General features: G+C 44.8%; 1 protein-coding gene across 2 annotated transcripts; it reads left to right on the top strand.

Annotated features, from left to right (window-relative positions):
* The first annotated feature begins 3,999 nt into the window (after positions 1-3,999).
* LOC125535161 (putative disease resistance protein RGA3) lies at positions 4,000-9,020 on the top strand. Of its 2 annotated transcripts, XM_048698208.2 has the most exons (3): positions 4,000-4,163; positions 5,096-5,268; positions 6,095-9,020. In XM_048698208.2, exon 3 carries the CDS (start codon positions 6,130-6,132, stop codon positions 8,926-8,928), a length of 2,799 nt encoding a protein of 932 aa, XP_048554165.2. In that variant the 5' UTR covers positions 4,000-4,163; positions 5,096-5,268; positions 6,095-6,129; the 3' UTR covers positions 8,929-9,020. The 2 variants fall into 2 exon arrangements, with proteins under 2 accessions (XP_048554165.2, XP_048554164.2); XM_048698207.2 differs by lacking the exon at positions 5,096-5,268.
* Positions 9,021-25,321: the final 16,301 nt, after the last annotated feature.

A 25,321-nucleotide genomic window follows, 5' to 3' on the forward strand; every position in this document is an offset into this window, starting at 1 on the left:
ATAAAACTGGCTCTAGAAGCTACTCCCTCCGTTCGGAATTACTTGTCTCGAATATAGATGTATCTAGAACTAAAATACATCTAGATACATCCATTTCTGCGACAAGTAATTCCGAACGGAGGGAGTACATTGCAACTTATCACAAGATGGGAAGCACTCCAACTTTGTAGATATAAATTACTATATCTTTTCATAGCCCGCGGCAACAATGTTCATCATATCCTGTTTGATTTACTAGTGTAATGAGAAAAATCAGAAACCTACACCTGTTCAATATTTTGAAGCAACCCACACCAGAAAAAATGATGGGGTGATGAGTGAGACTGCAGCAATACAATCGCAACTGTTCTGCAATTTCTGAATTTCATATGTAATGTGCCACCCAAAATATTATGTTTGTAACACCGTGCCTACAACGCTCCTACCATATTGCAGAAGAAAATGAAAGACAAGCAATGCACAACTCCACCAGAAGATGAAGAGTCAAAAACAGATGTGCAGATTGTTGCAGAGGTTTTCAAGGGTGTTTCCAAGCATTTCACGTCCCTTGCCAGCATGAGTGAGTCATCTGCCTCCAGGCAGAAGACAACCCTCTCATGAACGTATTGGAGAGTTTGAAGAGAGGCTTGCAACTCATGCGCTAGCTGCGAGATCAGCAGTTGTTAGCTATTAAGAAGAGCTGAATGCAAGACTGGAAGTGCAACAACAGAAAATTGAAGAGATGAAAACAAAGCAGCTAGATGAAATTGCAGCACTCAAGAAGGCACAAGAGGATAAAACGACTTCTATGAAAAAGAAGCAATCACAACTGGGAGGAACTTTAGGTTTTCTCTTAAGGATGCAGAGCAGCTCTGATAAAAGCATGTCACAACCTACTTTTGGGGGCTATAACAACAGCATGCCGCAACCTACATTGGGGGGCTTTGAAAAAAGCATGTCACTACACTGATGGTGGTCTTCTTCATCCGGAAACTTATGGTTGTCCCTTATTATATTTTGTAATGTGTGTTATTTTGTCGGTTTCCTTTTATGTCGTGTGTGATACTTCCTCGGTTAGCTGATCATTATTACAACAGTGTTAAGCATGTGTGTTTTCAGCGTTAGGGAAAGTCATTTCATTCGAATATTTGAAATTTTACTAATTTTTAAATTTAAATTTGGTTGGTAGTTGCAACAATGAATAAACTGTGACGGTAATTGTGACGGAAATGCGTGTCGTCATCAGCTTCCGGGCCCACATGTAAGCAGCCATGTAGGGCTTTGAAAAAAAGCTCGAAGCTCGCGAGCTAAACAAGTAGTTCGTGTCTCGACTTGATTGACTCAAAATCAAAGAATAACGAGTCGAGCCGAGTTTTAGTTTAAAATTGTTTATAGACCAAGTTAAATGAGCCGATCTCACGAGTACTCATGTAACTCGTTAGGCTCGGTAAAAAATCTGTGTTTTCAGGTGTAGTAAAAAAACAACCACTAAACACCTTGCGTCCTAGTAGAAAGCACATACACCAAGGAAACTCACACGTACATGACCATATATATACACGCTAAATTCCCAATTAATCTTTTTATCGTATTTGTAAGGTCTTATATGTTCATATATTTAACGAGTTTAAACAATCTATACGAGTCAATTCGCGAGTTATACGAGTCGAGCCAATCTTAGATTTGAGCTTGTTATAATAACGAGTTGAGTCGAGCTAGCTCGTTAACAAAACAAGCTTTAGCTAGTCGAGTCGAGGCTCTAATTCCACTACTACAGCCATCTCAGCATTCCATGGGCCCACATGTTAGGATCTTTGACCGGTTAAATCTGATTATTACTAATGGGCACCAACAGTGATAAAACCTCATTCGGGCCCAGCTGTAAGGTGCCACGTCAGTATATTATGGGCCTGTATGTTAGATTTGTTGACTGGTCAAAGATGGTTTGTTGGTTGTTAGTATATGGAGACAGTTCGAGTGACATTTTATGGTGGCCGCTGAAGATAGTTTCGGCAATGATTTCTAGTTCATCATCTAAGATGCGATCTTGTGTGATGGAGGAAGTGGTATCATCCAGATTTTTTCATAACGGCGCTTCAGTGACGGTGGGGGTGACGACCGAAAAACCTCGCCAGGACATTTTTCGTGACGAAAAACGGTTATACGTGGCACAAGTGAAACGTCGCAAAATAGAGCAAATTTTATAGTGTCAACTTCACTCAATAGTGTGTGCACGTAAATGGTCGTCCCTCTTTCCTGTGGTATATCACGACAGCCCATACGGGATACACAATGTGTAGAGCAACATTGAGTGAATGATGATTAATCAACAAGTTGAGAAATAAGAAGCAAAACTTACGATCTCGTCATTTGCCACGTGCAATGGTCAGCTTGTCTCCAGTGAGCAACTACGTGACAAAACTTGGTGACGATGGTCTAGATGGCATACCATCGATACGATAACGACCTCACATTGCGATCATGCATGATGTGCATGTCGTAGGGTGCAATGTGCTTTAGTGCATGAAACGATTCATGCACTTGCTGCTAGAAAGTCGTCCCCCATCTGCTCCTGCCTACGAAATCAGCGGATACGGCCAACCACGCAACACACAACAACTCATCCTCCATGGCTGAGTACCCTGCCATCCTTTTTACTATGAAAAAACGACATGGCGTCCGAAAATAAGCTCAATGGCATTTGATGGAACACCTGCTGGGCGTGGTGGCCGCCATGGAGGTCGTCGAAAGGGTGACAGGGTGTACCTGGATACAAACGGCTCCAGGATGGACAACGCCGTCGTAAAAGGCGAGCGGACGTGTTGGTGCTGGTTGCGAATGTCCGGGAATGCCTTTTGTGGCGGCCGGAGAGGTATAGTGGCGATGGCGGAGGTGGAGGGTGCGGATGCAAAGTAAGGGGAAGAAGTGACGGAGTGGAAGAAAATGGGACCGGGAGAGCGGATATAGTGGGCTTGGGGTGTCGGAGTCCAACATGGCTGTTGCCCGGACTCCCGCACCCTCCCCCCCCCCCCCCCCCCCCCCCACTTTGTCTCCACTTTGCAGAAGAAAGTGCGTCTGTACCATCGAGCGGACCGATACATGCCCGCGTTGAATGGCTTTCACGGTCCGGACCGCGTGTTTCGGACATATGCGGGCGGTTTAAGGGTCGCCTTTGGAGATGCCCTTAGAGGCCACAAGTCGTCACATTACATGGTTTTTTCTGACTTCAAATGTCATTAAGCAACATTTAAAAAATATGCAATGTTGATATTCGACATTGTTAGTATTCGCCGTCGTCCTCCTCCGAGAGATCGTCGAAGAAGGTGTAGGGGGGCGGACTCACCACTGGCCGATAAGGTGGCCGATTTTTTCAAAGTTTTCAACAGATTGACGCGTAGTACGCGCCTTACCCATCTTCCATCACAGTACATCGTCATCTTCCATTACTTTTCCTTTTATTAGTTGATGGGAACCAACTGAAGGATCAGTTTGTCTCTTGATATATGTTGATTCATGGATTCGATGTATTCTTTCGTTCTTGGTATCTTGCATGACGTCTGAGTAGTTTATCAAGGCTAGGAGGATGTCACATACGCGGTTCTGAGGCTAATCATAGATAGATGACATAAGGTTAAAAGAAGTCATCTAAGATGACTTGCTTCGAACGTCCTATCATGCATGACTCGTTCTGATATGAGAACGTACGGTTAGGTTGTGTGGGGGAGAGACGAGACGAGGACGATGCACAGAGATGACAACTTGACAAGGAAGAGGTCTTAAGAACGCGTAGGCGGGGCCCAAGCAGTTTAAAACAGTTCGTGGCCGTGGTCGAGACATTTTTGTACTAACTATTGTCAGGCAGTGGCCGTTTCCTCGTCCTTTCTGAGTTTGTCCGTCGTGGGACACCAATCGCGGCCACAGGCAAGTCGTCTCTCGATAAAAGAAGTGGGCTTAATCAGTGGAGCATAACATGCATGCAGGGACCCATATTTTGTCCTGGTAGAAGACCTTGACTTTGATTAGTCGTCCTTGGATCCCACGCGGTCTCTCTCTTAAGATGAGAGGAGGCCTCGACCGTAGAAGCCCTACACGGCGGTACTCGCACATACATCATTCACTGATACAAGCGCTGGATGGGCTAGCAGTTTTGGGCATCGTATATCCTCCCGCTTCTGAATTCGCAGGTACTCCTACTACTGATGATGAGCAGTTTTCTTTAGTGTTTTGTTAGACAAATTATTTATGACGGACATTATTAGATCGTAAGGCCTAATATTAGATCACCAAAGCCTAGCATTAGAACAACTCATTAGCATTAGCATAGAGCAGTTTAGGGCCTTACGGGGAATGGATGAGGCCATTGCCGAAACCAAAACGAGGTCCCGTGCCTACTTGATGCAGGGGTGATGAGGAGTCCAAGTAGAGGCTCGCTTCGAGTACCAGCGTCCTTTGGTGCCGTACATGAGCTAGTCATGTGTAGGTGCTCGAAAACCATAAATTGGCTCGAGTACCCACGATTGTTGGGCCGGGGGGGCTGTTTATTAGAAATGGGGATGCTCCAAACATAGCATCGTGAGAATACGTGTCAAACAGATTGTCTTTGCAGGCTGGTTCACTAAGATTTTATTGTTCCAGCAGTTAGTTGTAAATCATTATCCCATAATTTATCTGTAGTTAGCCAATTCTCCGTGTGTTGCAATGGGGGACACACATATCTAGTGGTCTAACACCAATGGTGTTCCGACATAAATCTTAGCCCCGTTCCGATCTCCGCTGGCTTCCCAGCTTCACGGTAGAGCAGCGATTCGTTCGGTTGAACATCCTTCGCTCCTCCTTACGTACACATGGACTAGTAGCCCAGGAAATCAGGCTAAGGCCTATTCGGCCAGGGTTTGGGCCAGGTCATATTGGCCCAGTTTGGTTGGGGAAGCTGGTTCAAGCGATTGAAACAGTACGTGAGATTCATTTCGGAAGGGCAGTGGCATGTAATTTTGACCAACTCCTTGCTTCGATGTGTCGGGGGCCGGTTGTAGCGATCGAAACGGTACGCGAGCCTCACTTCGGAAGGGCATTCCCATGTAAATTTGATCAACTCATACTTCTCTATTTCACGAAGCTGGGCTGGCGCTGCTCCTCGAATCCGAAAGAATTGCACTGCGTATTCCTCGTCTCCGTGGAGCCTACTTCTTGGAGCAGATCCGTTCGGCTGGCTTCTGGGAGCGATTTTAGGAAGCTGACCTGTGGAAGACTTCTGAACGTGGCCTTACACTCATCATATTCTAGATTGGGGTAAGATTTGAGTTGTTTGAGTATAGATAGGGAAAGCCAAGAAAAGTTTTGATATAGTTGAAGTTTTGGTAAAAAAGTTGATTTGAATTGGGTATGGGAAGGAACGAATGAATAAAGGGAATGCAAGTTTTGACTTAATTCAGGTTCGATCCACATACGTACAATCTCTAACTCCCCTTAATATTTATATGTAATATAGTGACGTTGGTATCTTAATATGTGCTTTTCCTGGGATTCAAAAAAGTGTCTGGGTCCGCCATACAATCCATCTTCTTATGAGAAATCATAGTCTACCATACACATGATATATGGTGCATGTAATGTTTTCTGGTTTGTGGCAAAGTTTACCTAGGTTCCTTTTTTATTGTAAAGGGTGTCTCATAATGTTTCCTTGTTTACCAGCAAATAAGAATGCACTTGTTTTTTTCTCGCATAGAAAAAGAGCGCACTTGTTTTAGTGTGAATTTGTTAAATACACAATGAAAGGACGGTACATGTTAGCAAAGAAAACAACATAACATTAAAAAAATATGTAACAATTGAAACAGGTCAATTTTTTTTGGAGGGGGGGGGGGGGGGGAGCAAACACTGAAGAAATAGCACAACTATTAAAGCTACAATGAACGGTAGATACATGCAAGATATGTAGAAATGGGATTGCTAACTCTCAGTCGATTAATGCTATATTCTTTAGATCTATGTGAATATCCGTGCATTTTTTTTATATGTTTTGTCACTTGATTGAGCTTGGTTAAGTCTCAGTCGACAAAGATGTTGCCACGCCCACGTAGAAGTCACACAAATAAACATATTGGCATGTATGCAGGGTGGACGTACAACTAAAGCTGCACCACCCGGCTCATGGTGTTGGTAGCAGCAGCCGTTGGGGTTTCAGTGATGGGGTGGTTCCTGTCTCCTCACATCACCGAGCTCATGAGGGTTGCTCGGGACTGCGCAGCCACCAATTTCATGGTCCACCGGGGCAGCAAGAAGAAGCTGGAAAAACTGGTGCAGGATCTGGAGGAAATCAAGCGTCTCCTGGACCCAGCCAGCACGACCTTTGTCAACAATCAATCCAAGCTCGACCGATTATGGCAGCTCAAAGAGGATATTCATGAGGTGGAGGAGATTCTGGACTTGTTTCAGCTCGAGATCCATGACGTTCAATCAACCGGCATATATATATTCAAAAATAAGAAAGTTTCGGGTCAGCTGGTGAAAGTGGTCAAGACCATAGGTGAGACTCGGGAGAAGGCGCGGGACCTCCAACAAGGTGCACCTTCTTCGAGTTTGATCTTGGCAAGACCAGAAACAGGCCATAACCCGGTGATGAACAAGGGGAGCTTCTTCGGGTACCATGACAAGTATGATCAGCTGGTCAAGATGTTGTGGCCGCAGCCGATTGGCAACAAGGTGGAGGGCAAGAAGATACCGCTGGTCATTGCCATCCTCGGCCATGCCGGGATGGGGAAAACGGAGCTTGCTCGCCAGGCGTATCGGGATGCCAAAGGCAAGTTTGACCGTCGCATATGGGTGCACGCCTATGGCAAGAACACCGAATCCGACCTCCTGAAGGAGATCTGGAAGTCTGTTGCTGGTCGCGAACCGGTCGGCGAGATGAACGTCACGTGCCTCCAGAGGGAACTCGAGAAGCTCTTGGCACCGCAGCAGAGGTGCCTTCTGGTGCTTGACGATGTATGGAATCATGAGTCGGCGACCCACGAGGTGGAGAGGAAGCATGCATGGCAGGCGCTGGACCTGTTTACACGGTGCGCTCAAGATGGAAGTAGAATCGTGATGACGACTCGAGCCAAGATATGTTCGGCAACGTTCAAAGCAGATGCAATCATCTTCTTGGATGGGATCAAAGACAAGGAGATGACATTTCTGCTCAACCACACTGCCAACGGTACTACCGAGAATAGTGACCAAGGGGTTCAGGAACGGATAGACAGGCAAGTCCCGAAGCTGAAGGGGTCCCCATTGGCAGCGGTAGAGATCGGCGAGGACTTGAAGAAGAAAACCACAAGTAAAGAGAAGTGCGACATCATTGACGACATTGAAAGTCATCTGGGCACTGTATACCAGGACCATCTGTTCACGTATCGGCATCTGCCGCCGCACCTGCAGCGTTGTTTTCAGTTCTGCAGCATATTCCCATACAATTGGAGGTTCGAGCCTGGGAAGTTGAGCAAGATGTGGATGGCCCTTGGTTTTGTTGAGGAGAAGGCCCATCCTCGGGTTGGAAATGGAGTGAGAAGCATTGAAGATGTTGCCAGAGGCTACTTTGACGATCTGGTGGATCGTTCCTTGTTCCAGTTAGAACAGAGCAAGGATGGAGGAGACAAACAGGCTCATTACGTGATCCATGAACAGGTCCATTGGATGATACGCATGGCCTCTGCCAACAACTGCATCAGCATCTCCGGCGACAGTACCAGCGTAGCCAAGACAAGCATCCCTGCAACGGTTCGCCACTTGTCAGTTGCCAGCAACTGCCTTGATGAGCTCAGGAAGAAACATCCTAGTTGGGTGCTCAACAAGCTGCGGACTCTGCTAGTCCTCAAGAATGATGATGATTCCAAGTCGTCCACTGTTGACAAAGGTATACTCAAACTGTTCAAGGGCGTGAGAGTACTGGACCTGACAGCAGCAACAGACCTGACGCATCTGCCAGGAACAATCCACAATCTGAAACATGTCCGGTACCTCGGTCTTCCGAGCACCATGAGGAATCTGTGTGATGAGGTCACCGAGCTATTGTTTCTCCAGACCTTCAGCCTTGATGGGAAGAAGCAGAATACCTGTCGGCTGCAGAGGTTTCCAAAACATATGAACAGGCTCGTCAACATGCGGCACCTCGACATCGACATGGAGTGCATCGCCAACATCAGCGGCATCGGGAGGATAGCTAAACTGCAAGGACCCATCGAGTTCAAGGCCGTCAGGGCGTCAGAGAAAGAAGGGCACGCCGTGTCGGAGCTTGAGGGGATGGACTCTCTGCGAGGGACGCTGAGCATAAAGGGCCTCGACGCCGTCCCCAGCAAGGAGGAAGCCATGAAGGCTCGACTCGAGCAGAAAAGTGCCGTCAAGGTGCTCAAGCTTGAATGGGGGCCTCCGGATCCGCGGCGAGTTAACGGTGGACCTGCCGACTCCGACGCAGTTGCCGTCCTTGAAGGTCTCCAGCCTCACCGCGGCCTCCATGAGCTGCGCATCACGAGGTACCCTGGGGCGACGTCGCCGAGCTGGCTGGGCGTGAAGATGGAGAGGCTGACGAGCCTGTACCTCAGGAACTGCAGGAAGCTCAACGCCCTGCCTGTCCTCGGTGAGCTCCCCTGCCTGGAGCTTCTGGATGTCAAGGAGCTGTCCTGCGTCGAAAGGATCGAGGGCGGCTTCTGCGGCGCCGGCATGTTCCCGAAGCTGAAGAAGGTCGTGCTCGACGACATGCCGAGACTGCTGTCGTGGGGTGATATGCCGAAACTGGCGCTCCCTGAGCTCGCGGAGGTGAACATCGTAGACTGCCCACGGCTGTCCTCCCTGTCGGGCCTAGAGCACTGCGTATGTCCCCTCAGCCTGCGCGTCAAGGGATTGACGGCCATCACAACGGAAAACCTGCCAGCGATATTCAGTACCGGTGTCTCTAGCTACAAATTCCACTAGCGGTACGTGTCCTCGCATGCAACATTCGGGTCCATGTTACCGCCATTTGTTCGGCATTTGCGGGTGATGCTAATTAATGCTGAATTTTTTAATTTGTGTGCTACGTACTACTCCTATATGTGAACTCATGCATTCAAATACGTTTCCCCGTAACTTGCTGGCGTACATCCACATAAGCCGAGTCAGATAGGAAAAACTCACGGCAAAAAAGGAAATACTTGGGGTACATCCACATAAGCCGAGCGAGATAGGCAAAACTCACGGCCAAAAAATACTTAGCATACATCCACATAAGCCGAGAGGTCAACTGTAAAGTCTCGTCGTACATAAAATACTTAGATGTATAGGAAAAAAGACACTCGCTTTATAGCCACCTTCCGGCAAAAGCTTCTGCCACGTGAACAACTAACTTGACAGTAGTTGGTGTAAGGCGAGCACGCTCCTAAGATACTCGATTTATATTTCCCATTTTCTTTTAAGAAAAATATACTTTCGTCTCTCAACTATGAGTCTAGATTTAGTCCATTAACTTCAAAACCAAACAAATTGCATCCTAAACTTTTGAAACCGGACAGGTTTTGTCCTTTGAATCATTCAAAGCAGTATCGGTGATGACGCACATGCTTTTGACCAAAATCACACACACACACACACACACACACACACACACACACACACACACACACACACATATATATATATATATCTCTTCCCCTCTCTGTCACAGGCTCACAGCTCGTTGGCAGCACAAAGCCAGCTCGACGCCCCCCGCCACGCATGCGCCTCACCGGCCGGCCAAGCCGCGCGTGTGACCTGCTGCTCTAGTGCACCTTCATGCAGCCGCGCATGTGGTTCCCCGGTCCTTTCATCTCTCCTTTTGCACCTCCCCACACAACGGCGTCGTGCTGCTCCAACGCACGAGCTCGCCACCGTTGCTCTGGCGACTATATGATTGGGCGTAGCCTCACTTAGCCACGGGAGAGCAAGGGGCAACCTCCTAGCCCTCCTCAGCTACTCCCGTGGCCTCCCAGTGCCTCTTTGCCACGGTTTTTAGTCACCGGCGGCTAAATCTAATGAGGCTGGTGCAAAAGGATAAGTCTAGGCTAATTAGGATTAGCCACGTGGATGACATGTGGGCCTGGCCCCGTAGCATTAGGATTAGTGCAAGTCCTAACCCTCCTGTTAGATAGTCACTAAACCGTGGGCCCCTCTGCTAACCCAATCCAATTAAATCAAAGCCATGCCACGTCATCGCCAATGCCGCATTGGATGGTTCGAAAGACCAAACTTGTCCAATTTTAAAAGTTTAGGATGTAACTTGTTTGATTTCGAAGTTGAGGGACTAAATTTAGACTTTACCAAAAGTTGACGGACGAAAAGTATATTTTTCTCTTTTCTTTTTCAAATCAACAACCTTCACCTCTCGTATAAGCCGACTGGATAAAGAACACTCAGCTTACGTCTAATTATAAATAACACCGCGGCCAGCCCTTTGAACTTCAAATCACGTCGCTGCCGCTGTCATCTCTTTGCTTGACGCCGCTGTAATGCCTGACACACCCGTCGATTACTGATCGTTACTTTCAGCGGGATCTAGACTGACCTCACAGATCAACACTAGTATTTCCTGCGCATTTTGTCGTCACTCGCACGCATCAGGGACCAACTTCCTAGCCGCTCACCCATCCTAAAATTGCTCCAAGCTGAGCACACTTAACTTTGGAGTTCTTTTTGAATGGGCTCCCGAAAAAAAAATTCTTTATTGATATTGGTAGTCTATCATCCTTATTAAGCCAGACTATCATATACAACTGCACCATTACTCGGAAAAAGCTTATAGGTGAACTTAAATTAGTGGTGGGCATAGGCACCCACCCGTAACTGCCATTTTTGAAATGCAGCGGTGGCGGGTAGCAAAACTTACCCGCCATTGTTGTCAGCTTAGCAATGGCAGGCCAGTATAATCACCCGCCACAAGTGCACTCCCACAAATTTGCCCACGGAATGAAAGTGAGCACTTGCAGGCAAGGTTGACTACCCGCCACTGGTATTGAAGGGTATCAGTGGTGGACACTAAATGTGCCTGTCACACACACACACACACACACACACACACACACACACACACACACACACACACACACACACATGCATCAAGTTTGTGTGTGTGTGTGTGTGTGTTAGCAGTGCTGGGTACTAGGAAGTGCCCGCCACACGTAAGTTAACCCCGATACTTTGGGTGTGAGAGCATTCTGTTTGTACACGATGTGCATCAAGTTTTGTCGTGACGATTTCAATTTCTCACCACACCCTAAAACCGTCCAATGAAGACACCATGCAAAGTTTCATCCCTTTCCGAACTCATTTGCACACCCAAAGCTCCCATTGATGTTACTTCTGTCCAAGGCTCCCATTGGTTTCAGCAATCCTTGCCCCGGGATCCAGTTATCAGACCAAACATTGATGTTATTTTCTGTTCCCTATGCGCCAACTAAGTTCAGCTTGAAGAAGGTCCCTGCCAAACAATATACTCCGCCATGGCCCGTACGCGAGGCACTGCTGGGTTCTGGTAAATGAAGCAAGGGGTGACGATTTTTTCGGACCACCAGCGAGTGGGGCTTCGCGGCAGGTACTCAAGCTGTGGCTTTTGGACTGGTTTGGTAAGGTCATGGAAGGCGATAAAAGCAGTCATGATCATGCTACTATATCACATATGGCTTGCTCGAAATGATACAAGAGATGGGAGGTTCATTGAAGATGCGTGATCTCTGGTCGAGCGTGTATGCAGGCTGCTGGACGAGTGAGCCGAGGCTCACGCTTCACCGCATCCACACAGGGAGGAAAACCACCAGAGCCGTGGTGACCTCGTGACCAAGGTTGGCTGAAGTTCAATACGGACGGAACCACGACAAAGGCGGATGGGTCAGGCAGTGGAGGAGCGGTCGTTCGCGATCACCATGGAGTGTTCTTGGGTGGAGCATCTCATTTTTTTTCCTTCGGTTTCTGACCCTGATCATGCTGAGCTGCTTGCCTGTTGGCGTGGTGTTCAGCTAGCGGTGGAGATAGGCGCACGCCAGATGATCTTAGAGACGGACAAACAAAGGCGCCATGCAAGAGTTGACACGCCCAGAGTTGAACAGGTCCAGGCTGGGGCCCCTCATCGAAGAGATCAAGGAACTTCTTTCATCGATGGATGCACTCCGAGTGGTGTGGGCTAAACGCTCTGCAAACACAGCTACACATAGTCTAGCTAGGGAAGAGTGATGTTCTTGACCATAATCTTGTGAGTAGTTTTTTTTAGGATAAAACCTGCTGCCATCTTATTAACTACGTTCTTGATCTCTTTGAAAATTTAGACCACAAAAAAATGCAGAAAGTTAACAGTTAATATACGTACGGCTGAAAGACGTCAAGCAGTGATCCACAGAGCGCCGATGTATCGCCGGGCTCCGACGATCATCTGTATCCCTTGCAATCCTGGCCTCCCCTCGAGCAATCCTCTCTGGTTCATCTGCGGCGGGCCATCTGAGGGCGAGGAGGAAAGGCGCGCGTGACAGACGGCTCCAAGTCCTTTTTTTTTTGCTGTTGAGAAACACGGCTCCTATATGCCACTTATTGCGGACCAGTCGCAGTTTCGCACAGGAGGCGGCTTACCTGGGCCGGCCCATCCGCTGTGGCTCGGATTTTTCGTAATAAAGAAAATAAGGGCGCCGGCCCGTCCGTTTTGGCTCAGATTTAGGAAAGCAACTAGTTAACGAGCGCTTTTCGGCAGTCTCGCAACGATCAGCATCACTTGGCATGCTCTCAGTCATTCGCCACGTGTCGCGCTCTGGACGCTTCCTTCGTATTTTTTATTTTTATTTTTCCGCACGCGTTTTCGGCATTCTAAACGGTTTTTCCGTGTGTGTTTTTTGACGCTTTGGTTTTTCCCGGCCTTCCTTAGCTTTTCGACCAAAAAAAATTTTCTGAAATTTTTTTGCACGAAAAAACGCGTTTTTTTCCCCTTTCGCGAAAAGTCACGGTTTTTCTTTCGCGAGAGGCACGGTTGTGCTTTAGCGAGAGTCACGGTCATGCTTTTCAGAAACGAAAAAAAGATGCGTTTTCTGCTTTTTTTTTCTTTCGCGAGAGGCACGGTTGTGCTTTTGCAAGAGTCATAGGCGTGCCTCTCGGAAAGGGAAAAACAAAACGCGTTTTTTTTCACGAGAGTCGCGGTTTTGCTTCTGCGAGAGGCACGATTGTGCTTTCGCGAGAGTCACGGCCGTGCCTCTCAGAAAGGGAAAAACAAAACGTGTTTTTTGTTTTTTTCTCTTTCGCGAGAGTCACGGTTTTGCTTTCGCCAGCGGCACGGTTGTGCTTTCGCGAGAGTCACGGGCGTGCCTCTCGGAAACTAAAAAAACGTGTTTTTTGAATTTTTTTCCTTCCACGAGAATTACGGTTTTGCTTTCACGAGAGGCATGGTTGTGATTTCGTGAGAGGCACGGGCGTGCCTCTTTCGAAAGAAAAAAAACCGTGCTCCCAAGTTTGGTTTTTCGTCTGGTTTTTTCATGAAAAAAAAATTCGTTAAAACCTATCAACATTGGATCTAGTTTTGAAGATCTCGACGCGAAGAATCCAATGATGAAAACGGTTCGAGATTTAGACGCACGGTTTAAGAGATAAAATGTTTTGAATAAATGGATCTATAAAAAAAAGAAAACTTTCAGGTTGTGACAAGTAGCGCGTTAGATGTGCGTCATTTGTCACAACCTGAAAAGGTGGAGTGTTTTTTGCAACGAGTACTCCTTAATTAATGATTTCGCAGATTTAGCAATGAAAAAAATAAGGACGGGCTACCTGCAGCAGATGCGAGCGATGCGCTAGCCACGACGGCTAGCTATTGTGAATGATGCCACCGAAAAAACAAAGCTATTGTGAATGATTAGCAGCGCGAACCTTAACTAAACTGTCGGCAGCAGCAAAAATAAAACTACTCCCTCCATTCCTAAATATTTGTTTTTCTAGACATAAAATTTGTGGGTGAAGGATGGAACAAAAACCCAGTATTTACTTTATAACATAGCAGTTCAGTATATATCAACTATAATATGTGGCGTATTTAAACTTTTAAAAATATATTCAAACATGTTTTCCATACACAAATACTTTTTGAAACACACACATTATTTGGGAAATTCAAATGAAATTCAACACAATAGAAACAAAGACTGAATACGACAACAGTTTAAAAGATTATGAACTACTCCCTCCGTCTCATAATATAAGAGCATTTTTGACATTATACTAGTGTAAAAAACATTCTTTTATTATGGGACGGAGTGAGTACTTTTTTCAACACAATATTTTGAAAAACAATACAAATGAAAAGGTGAATATTTTTCAATATTACAACCTATTTATTTACAAAACTCCAGCATTTTTTTAATTTGCTAACAAATTTTGAAAACATGACCATTTTTTGAATATATGAACCAAATTTGAAAACAGAAACATTTTTTGAAATTCTAAACATTTTTTCAAAATTTGTGAACAAATTTCGAAAACAAGAACAATTTTTGTAATTCCTGATTTTTTTAATTTTGAACAAAATTTCGGAAAAGACATATTTTTTCAAATTCCCAATCAGTTTTTATTTTGTGAACAAAATTTAAACATGTAAACATTATTTGAATTTGTGAACAAATTTTGAAGGACGACTATTTAATTAATTTATGAACAAATTTGGAAAATGGAAACAATTTTGGAATTCATCAATAGTTTTTAATTTGTGAACAAATTTAAAAATGAAAACATTCTTTGTAATTTTTGAACAAATTTTGAAACATCAATGTTTTCTGAATTTGTGAATAAAATTTGAAAAGGTGAACATTTTTTGACTTCTAGAACAATTTTTGAAATCCCCAATCGTTTTTGAATTTGTGAATTAAATTTAAACATTCAAATATTTGTGTAAATTTCTCAATAAATTTTGATACATGAAAATTTTCTGCATTAGTAAAATAAATAAAAAAGGAAATTTTTTGAAGCAAATATTTTTTGCTTTCTGAACAAAATTATAAGGGCGAAAATTTGAATTTGGAACATTTTCTGAAATGAAGCGAACTAATTTTATAATTGTAATTTTTTTATTTGTGAACGATATTGAAAAATAGTAACATTTTTCTAGAAAAATAAACAAAAATTCGAAATGCGAACATTTTTTAAGTTTCTATTTTTTGAAAAAGAAAAGAAAGTTTGAGAAAGAATATGAAAATGATGTGGAATTAAAAAAAGGAAAGAAAGAAAAGAAATAAAGAAATAAAATAGAAAAAGGTAAAACATAAATCAAAAAGGGAAAAAGCAGAGAAAAGAAAATAGAGAAACTGGAAAAAATAAATAAACCAGAGAGAAGCATAACAGAAAATAAACCGGTTGAGGAACCTTCTAGAAGTTCCCCAAAACCATAAAAAACCGCCTGGGATTCCCAAAACCGAAACATTTAAAACGCTTGAACGGGCCGGCCCAATCCAAACAAATCTCGATCTTCTGTGCGATAGGGTGACATTTTGACACATAATAAGTCAAATAGGGATTTCTCCGGAGCAACTAGTTAACGAGCGCTCCTTCGGGAGTCTCACAACGATCAGCACCACTTGGCACGCTCTCAGTCGCCCGCCATGTGTCTCGCTTTGGGCGTTGCCTTCGGATTTTGTTTTTTTATTTTTCCGCACGCATTTTTGGCTTTTTAAACGATTTTTGCCAGTATTTTTCGACATTTCGGTTTTTCACCGGTCCTCCTCAGCTTTTGGAACAAAAAAATACGATTTTTTGGTGTGAAAAACGGCTTTTGTTTTCTTTGGCGAGAGTCACGATTTTGCTTCCGCAAGAGGTACGTTTTTGCTTCCGCGAGAGTCACGCCGTGCCTCTCAGAAAAGGACAAAAATGAGTTTTTTGTTGTTTTTCCTTCTGCGAGAGGGACGGTTGCGCTTTTGCGAGAGTCACGGCCGTGCCTCTCGGAAACGAAAAAATATGTGTTTTTTATTTTTTTTCTTCCATGAGAGGCACGATTTTGCTTTTGCGAACGACATGGTTTTTCTTTCGAGAGAGACACGCCAGTGCCTCCTCGAAAAAGGAAAAAAAGTGTTTTCTATTTTTTTCTCTCCGTGAGAGGCACGGTTTTGCTTTCGCGAAAGGCACGGTTGTGATTTCACGAGAGGCACGGGCGTGCCTCTTTCTGTAAGAGAAAAAACCCGCTCTCCCTGTTCGATTTTTTCATCCAGTTTTTTCGTGAAAAACAATTCATCAAAATCTATCAACATGAATCTAGTTTTGAAGATCTCAACGTGAGAAATCCAACGGTGAAAACGGGTCGAGATTTGGATGCACGGTTTAAGAGATAAAACGTTTGAATAAATAGATCTATGAAAAATAGGAAAACTCTCAGGTTGCGACAAGTATCGCACTTACAGCATGCCACTTGTGACAACTAGAAAGATGTTAGTGATCTTTTCAATGAGTACTCCTCAATTAGTCATTTCATGATGTCACTAGTCCGGTGTCCTCCTGGTCGATGGGTGCGTTATGCTAGATTGCTAATTGGACCAGGCCCAATGGCCTTTTTTCCTTATATTGAAGCTATGCAGGCCAAGTGTAGAGCTATAGTCGAAAAAAGGAAAACAAAAAGGCAAATACAGATGTGCCTATGTCTCGCCATCTGGAAGAAGGAAAACAAAGGGGAGGGGGTCGTCGGATCCACGCACGCGGATCATTTTTTACTCCCTCATAGTCTAGGTTTTTAGGATCTTCATCGTGATGACTTCGGCGACGATGATGATGTCGTTGTATAAAGTTTCTTCGGATCCTTCCTTGACGAGGCCATCGGTTCTACGGGTGGAGATGAATTTGAAAATCAGTCTGTTCAAGCAAAGATGGCGTGGAGGCTGCGGTATCCTCGTGGTGGACCTATGTCCTGGGCTCCGCCGTTGCGACAGCGTTTGCTCCAGCGTCGGCGCGGAGCTTGGGAGGTAATCCAGGAGCGGATGCAGATTGTGGTCTGCATCAACATCATCTGGAAGATGGAACGTGTGCTGGATGCGTGGTTTGTGGATGGCGGATATGGTTTCCTCCTTCGGCGTCTTAGTCGTAGTAGGGTGCTAGATCTGGAGTTTGATGGCGTGTCCGGGATGTTGCCCCGGTCTGATTCGTTCAACGACAAGGGCTTGACTTGTGGCGAGCCACCTTGGAGATCCGCAAAGCTGCATATCAGCGATGGAGCCTCATCAAGCTCGGGTGATGAGGTGATCCGTCATTCTTCTTTTCGGAGGCAGGTGATGGGCGTTGGTGTCAAGCTCCGATATGTTCAGCTATCTTTTCAATTTTGTCATGTCGGTCCTTACATGACTTGTACTTTGTTATTTATGATATGAGTGAGATATGTATTACCATGCAAAAAAGAGAGAAGGAAAAGGAGGAGCGCCCGTTCCCAGCCTCCCAAAGGGTCACTTGGGATGGGCTGAGAGCGCCTCACTTGGCGCGCTCTCAGCCGCCGCCACCTGTTGCGCTTTGAGCGCTTCCTTCGTATTTTGTATTTTCATTACTTTCCACATGCATTTTCGGATTTTGATGTTTTTTTTCTTTTTTTGGCTTTCGGTTTTTCATCGGTCTTTCTTATCTTTTGGACAAAAAAATTACCAAAAAACATGTTTTATTTTTTTCTCCTTTCCGTGGGAGGCATTGTTTTGCTTCCGCGAGAGGCACGGCCGTGCCTCTCGGAAACGATAAAAACATGTCTTTTTTCTTTCATTAGAGGTACGGTTTTGCTTCCGCGAGAGGCACGACTATTGCTTCCGCGAGAGGCACGGCTGCGCCTCTCGGAAACAAAAAAAAGTGTTTTCTCTCTTTTTTTCCTTCCGTGAGAGGCACGGTTTTGCTTCCGCGAGAGGCATGGCCATACCTCTCTAAAACAAGAAAAACATGTTTTTCCTTTTTTTCCTTTCGTGAGAGGCATCATTTTGCTTTCGCTAGAAGCATGGACATGCCTCTCAGAAATGAAAAAAATGTGTCTTCTCTTATTTTTTTTCCTTTCATGAGAGACACGGTTTTGTTTTCGAAAGACACGGTTTTGCTTCTATGAGAAGCATGACCATGCCTCTCAGAAATGGAAAAGAAACATGTTTTTTGTGAGAGGCACGATTTTGCTTTCAAGAGAGGCATGGTTTTACTTTCAAGAGAGGCACAACCGTGCCTCTCGAAATCGAAAAAATGTGTTTTTTCCTTTTGTGAGAGGCATGGTCGTGCCTCACGAAAAACAGATTTCAGAAAAGGTGAAAAAAAATCATGCTTCCGGTTTTGTTTTTTGTCCTTTTTTCGTGAATAGAAAGTTTGTCAAAACCTATTAACATGGCATCTAGTTTTCAAAATCACGACTCAAGAAATCCAACGTTGAAAACGATTCGTGATTTGGATGTATGGTTTAAAAGATAAATCATTTTGAATAAATGAATCTACGGAAAAAATAAAAAACTTATAGGTAGCGCCACTTGTCGCAACCTGAAGAAGTGAATGTAATTTTTGAAAGGGGTACTCTATAATTAGTGACAGGCGAACCAACATGTGGTTGGGTGGTTAGATGGACAGTGATATTCCATCCCACCAGGGTTCAAGTCCTGATGCTCGTATTTATACCGATTTATTTCATGATTTTCGGTGATTGCATGGTCAGTAAGAAAAGACGTTCTGTCAACTACGAGGCAGCGGTCAGTGAGAGAAGATGTTCTATCGACTACAAGGCAGCTACGCCGACTTTATAAAATATCAAAATGATGTGCCGACTCAGTCTTTTAAAGATGCTCATAAGGACAGGGTTACGTGTGTGCCTTTATTGAGGTAAATATATGCACGTATCTATATGAGCACTTGCGTCTGCACCGTGATAAAGTATTTTTTGTGATTTCGGAGGACGACGGCCTACGTGTGTCTGCGTCGCTCCGTGCGTCCAGCCGTAGAGTACGGTCCCGTCTCTACTATGAGCGTACCATGTACGATCGCGACAAGCATATCGTGGGAGGGCGCGTGGACTTCGGGGGCCCCTCCACCCGGCCCCGGGGAGATCACGCCTCTCCCGTCGCGAAATACAGCACGTGGGCCATGCATTTGCCGTTGGCTCGTGGCTCGTGGGGAATGTTTCGTGCCTTCGTCAGAGGAAGGGATGAGCGGAGAGCTACGGGCCAGTGCAATCAATGCTACCGCGCATTTTCTTCGGAGGAGCGGATTTTTCAATCGAGACTTTTCTTGATTTCTTGGGATGTTTCACTGTCAGAAGAGATGATGGTGGCCATCCTGAGCGTGTAAACGCGGCATGTGTGCGGTGAGGGTTTTCAGTCTAGCAGCCATTAGGGACCGCAGGGGCGTGACTTGTTTTATTTAATTTTGTTCTAACCCTATCCATATATCCATATGGTTTATTCTCTTATATGAAAAGTCTTATAAAATAGGAGGTATAAGAAATTCATATAATGATGTTTTTGATTTTATTTTTCCTTTTAAACGAAGGCAAAAGCTTTGCCTCATCCATCAAATAAGGAGAGAATGGAATTTGTTACAACATACACCTGAAATTTATTTGTTTAATTGATCAATAACCAAACTAGCCATTTTACGAAAAAAGGAGCATGGTCTTGTTCAAGTTCCAACCGCTCCGTAATCTTCAATCAGCTCTGTCTTCTGTGCTTCATTATAATTTTTCAAAGTAAGCGCCATAACTTTGTTTTCAGTACTCCGAGGTTACAGGGGTCTAACATGTGTCTGTCGTAAGAACTCTTAGCTATATGAAACCAAAACATCATCGCACTTCGGAGAACATTTTCCTGCCTACGGTTCGTTACGTCAAGAAATATGGCAGTTAGAAGCCCAACCAAGAACGGTTGCTTTGAATCGTTTTCATACTAGATTAGCTTCTTCTCCTCTAACCCTAAACAGCTAGGCCAAACTCTTCCATACAGGCTTCATCGGCGAGCCTATGGATTCGTTTCACCTCTGCCTGCCGCTCCGACGGTCAATGGCGGGGACGAGAATCCCGGTGACCTTCGCTCCGCTTCATAGTTTAGGTTAGGTTTTTTCGTCCTCGTAGATGCGGCACTGGACAAATGGCGACACTTCTTCTTTGATTTTGTCTTCCGCCTGAAAGATCATGGATGTCGCCTAAGGGGGGGGGGGTGTGAATAGGCGCTTTAAAAAAATTAAGGTTTAGGCTTGAACAAATGCGGAATAAACCTAGCGGTTAATTTGCCAAGCACAAAACCTAAAACAACTAGGATCACCTATGTGCACCAACAACTTATGCTAAGCAAGATAAGCAACTATGTGATAGCAAGATATATGACAAAGAACAATATGGCTATCACAAAGTAAAGTGCATAAGTAAAGGGCTCGGGTAAGAGATAACCGAGGCACGCGGAGACAACGATGTATCCCGAAGTTCACACCCTTGCGGATGCTAATCTCCGTTTGGAGCGGTGTGGAGGCACAATGCTCCCCAAGAAGCCACTAGGGCCACCGTAATCTCCTCACGCCCTCGCACAATGCAAGATGCCGTGATTCCACTAAGGGACTCTTGAGGGCGGTCACCGAACCGGTACAAATGGCAACCCTTGGGGACGGTCACCGAACCCGTACACTTTGGCAACCCTTGGGGGCGGTCATTGGTACCCGTCAAATTGTTCGGGGCGATCTCCACAACCTAATTGGAGACCCCAACGCTTGTTCGGAGCTTTACACCACAATGATTGAGCTCCGAACACCACCAATCGTCTAGGGCGCCAAGGCACCCAAGTGCACAAAATAGGATCATAGCTCCCCCAAAATCAATAGAAACTTACACCAATTGCAAGTGAGCATATAGGAAACAAAGCCTAGAACTTGCAACAAACACATGGTTGAGCAACAAAATAAAAGAGGCAACTTAAGAATGGGCTCAACCAAAAAGATGTGTGTGAGTCAAGGCAATGCACTTGAGAAGACTAAAGTACGGATGAGCATTAAGCATCCATAAAGTCTTGAAGGAATGAGGCACACGGTGCAAGGCCTATCATTCCCACACACAACTAGCAAATGGGTTCACAAGCTTACTAATAAGCATATAGAGAACCTATGCTTGTGACAACCCGTGGTGAAGATGGAAGACGAAAGCCTCATCAAGACGAGTGATACCAATTAAGATGGCAAAAGCCTCGTAAAGATAAGCATGAGGAAAATAATCTTCACCACACAAGAGTGCATCAAGATGCAACGATAGAAGACACGCACTCAAGGCAAAAGATATCACGGAGCCACCAAAGAAATATCATAAGAAAGACAAGGTGGACGTGAAAGAAAGGATATCATCTAGAGATGTAATTTCTCTCAAGTGTATAAGGTTTTAGGTAGACGAAATCATGATGATATATATCTACAAAGAAGGATGTACACCCAAAATAGTCACAACACGAAGGAACAAGATATCCAAAAGGAATTCATACATATACCAATAAGATATTTGCTTGGAAGCATAGCACTTGGCTAGATATGGTCTTATTGTATATAAATGAATTCATACCACACCCCCATCAAAGACATCACAACTAGCAACATGAGATCATTGTTGAGATGCTTTGAGAAAGGAAACAAGTATCACATGATGGAATGAATATCATGCCAAGATGCAACCTACACAAGGTTGAATGCAAGAAAAGAATGCATGAATAGATACTTGTTACCGAGATATCATTGGAAGGATGTAGTAGATACCAATTAAAGGTAGATAGTAGTTCATTGATCATCCTAGCTTGACTCCAAAAATCACATGGTGATACTGTTGGGTTTCGTAGTAATTTCAAAAAATTTCCTACGCACACGCAAGATCATGTGATGCATAGCAACGAGAGGGGAGAGTGTTGTCTACGTACCCAACGCAGACCGACTGCGGAAGCGCTGACACAACATAGAGGAAGTAGTCGTACGTCTTCACGATCCAACCGATCAAGCACCGAAACTACGGCACCTCCGAGTTCGAGCACACGTTCAGCTCGATGATGATCCCCGGACTCCGATCCAGCAAAGTGTCGGGGAAGAGTTCCGTCAGCACGACGGCGTGGTGACGATCTTGATGTACTACAGCAGCAGGGCTTCGCCTAAACTCCGCTACAGTATTATCAAGGACTATGGTGGCTGGGGGCACCGCACACGGCTAAGGAATAGATCACGTGGATCAACTTGTGTGTTTCTGGGGTGCCTCTGCCTCAGTATATAAAGGAGCCAAGGGGGAGGGGGGCGCCGGCCAGGAGGAGGGCGCAGGAGGAGTCCTACTCCTTCCGGGAGTAGGACTCCCCCCCAATCCTAGTTGGACTAGGATTCCCCGAGGGGGAAAGAGGGAGAGGGGGCCCGGCCACCTCTCCTAGTCCTAATAGGACTAGGGGAAGGGGGGAGGCGCACAGCCACCTTGGGCTGCCCCTTTCTCCTTTCCACTAAAGCCCACTAAGGCCCATATAGCTCCCGGGGGGTTCCGGTAACCTCCCGGTACTCCGGTAAAATCCCGATTTCACTCGGAACATTTCCGATGTCCAAATATAGGCTTCCAATATATCAATCTTTATGTCTCGACCATTTCGAGACTCCTCGTCATGTCCGTGATCTCATCCGGGACTCCGAACAACCTTCGGTACATCAAAATGCATAAACTCATAATATAACTGTCATCGTAACCTTAAGCGTGCGGACCCTACGGGTTCGAGAACAATGTAGACATGACCGAGACACGTCTTCGGTCAATAACCAATAGCAGGACCTGGATGCCCATATTGGCTCCTACATATTCTACGAAGATCTTTATCGGTCAGACCGCATAACAACATACGTTGTTCCCTTTGTCATCGGTATGTTACTTGCCCGAGATTCGATCGTCGGTATCCAATACCTAGTTCAATCTCGTTACCGGCAAGTCTCTTTACTCGTTATGTAATACATCATCCCGCAACTAACTCATTAGTTGCAATGCTTGCAAGGCTTATGTGATGTGTATTACCGAGAGGGCCCAGAGATACCTCTCCGACAATCGGAGTGACAAATCCTAATCTCGAAATACGCCAACCCAACATCTACCTTTGGAGACACCTGTAATGCTCCTTTATAATCACCCAGTTACGTTGTGACGTTTGGTAGCACCCAAAGTGTTCCTCCGACAAACGGGAGTTACATAATCTCATAGTTATAGGAACATGTATAAGTCATGAAGAAAGCAATAGCAACATACTAAACGATCGGGTGCTAAGCTAATGGAATGGGTCATGTCAATCAGATCATTCAACTAATGATGTGACCTCGTTAATCAAATAACAACTCATTGTTCATGGTTAGGAAACATAACCATCTTTGATTAACGAGCTAGTCAAGTAGAGGCATACTAGTGACACTTTGTTTGTCTATGTATTCACACATGTATTATGTTTCTGGTTAATACAATTCTAGCATGAATAATAAACATTTATCATGAGTATAAGGAAATAAATAATAACTTTATTATTGCCTCTAGGGCATATTTCCTTCAGTCTCCCACTTGCACTAGAGTCAATAATCTAGATTACACCGTAATGATTCCAACACCCATGGAGCCTTGGTGCTGATCATGTTTTGCTCGTGGTAGAGGCTTAGTCAATGGGTCTGCAACATTTAGATCCGTATGTATCTTGCAAATTTCTATGTCTCCCACCTGGACTAAATCCCGGATGGAATTGAAGCGTCTCTTGATGTGCTTGGTTCTCTTGTGAAATCTGGATTCCTTTGCCAAGGCAATTGCACCAGTATTGTCACAAAAGATTTTCATTGGACCCGATGCACTAGGTATGACACCTAGATCGGATATGAACTCCTTCATCCAGACTCCTTCGTTTGCTGCTTCCGAAGCAGCTATGTACTCCGCTTCACATGTAGATCCTGCTACGACGCTTTGTTTAGAACTGCACCAACTGACAGCTCCACCATTTAATGTAAACACGTATCCGGTTTGCGATTTAGAATCATCCGGATCAGTGTCAAAGCTTGCATCAACGTAACCTTTTACGACGAGCTCTTTGTCACCTCCATATACGAGAAGCATATCCTTAGTCCTTTTCAGATATTTCAGGATGTTCTTGACCGCTGTCCAGTGATCCACTCCTGGATTACTTTGGTACCTCCCTGCTAGACTTATAGCAAGGCACACATCAGGTCGGGTACACAGCATTGCATACATGATAGATCCTATTGCTGATGCATAGGGAACATCTTTCATATTCTCTCTATCTTCTGCAGTGGTCAGGCATTGAGTCTTACTCAATTTCACACCTTGTAACACAGGCAAGAATCCTTTCTTTGCTTGATCCATTTTGAACTTCTTCAAAATTTTGTCAAGGTATGTTGTTTGTGAAAGTCCAATCAAGCGTCTTGATCTATCTCTATAGATCTTAATGCCTAATATGTAAGCAGCTTCATCGAGGTCTTTCATTGAAAAACTCTTATTCAAGTATCCCTTTATGCTATCCAGAAATTCTATATTATTTCCAATTAACAATATGTCATCCACATATAATATCAGAAATGCTATAGAGCTCCCACTCACTTTCTTGTAAATACAGGCTTCTCCAAAAGTCTGTAAAAAACCAAATGCTTTGATCACACTATCAAAACGTTTATTCCAACTCCGAGAGGCTTGCACCAGTCCATAAATGGATCGCTGGAGCTTGCACACTTTGTTAGCTCCCTTTGGATCGACAAAACCTTCTGGTTGCATCATATAGCGGGACCTGGATGCCCATATTGGCTCCTACATATTCTACGAAGATCTTTATCGGTCAGACCGCATAACAACATACGTTGTTCCCTTTGTCATCGGTATGTTACTTGCCCGAGATTCGATCATCGGTATCCAATACCTAGTTCAATCTTGTTACCGGCAAGTCTCTTTACTCGTTCTGTAATACATCATCCCGCAACTAACTCATTAGTTGCAATGCTTGCAAGGCTTATGTGATGTGTATTACCGAGAGGGCCCAGAGATACCTCTCCGACAATCGGAGTGACAAATCCTAATCTCGAAATACGCCAACCCAACATCTACCTTTGGAGACACCTGTAATGCTCCTTTATAATCACCCAGTTATGTTGTGACGTTTGGTAGCTCCCAAAGTGTTCCTCCGGCAAACGGGAGTTACATAATCTCATAGTTATAGAAACATGTATAAGTCATGAAGAAAGCAATAGCAACATACTAAACGATCAGGTGCTAAGCTAATGGAATGGGTCATGTCAATCAGATCATTCAACTAATGATGTGACCTCGTTAATCAAATAACAACTCATTGGTCATGGTTAGGAAACATAACCATCTTTGATTAACGAGCTAGTCAAG

The sequence above is a fragment of the Triticum urartu genome, chromosome 2A (assembly GCF_056163025.1).
Source record: "Triticum urartu cultivar PI428250 chromosome 2A, HENAU_Tu73, whole genome shotgun sequence".
Taxonomy (NCBI): Eukaryota; Viridiplantae; Streptophyta; class Magnoliopsida; order Poales; family Poaceae; genus Triticum; species Triticum urartu.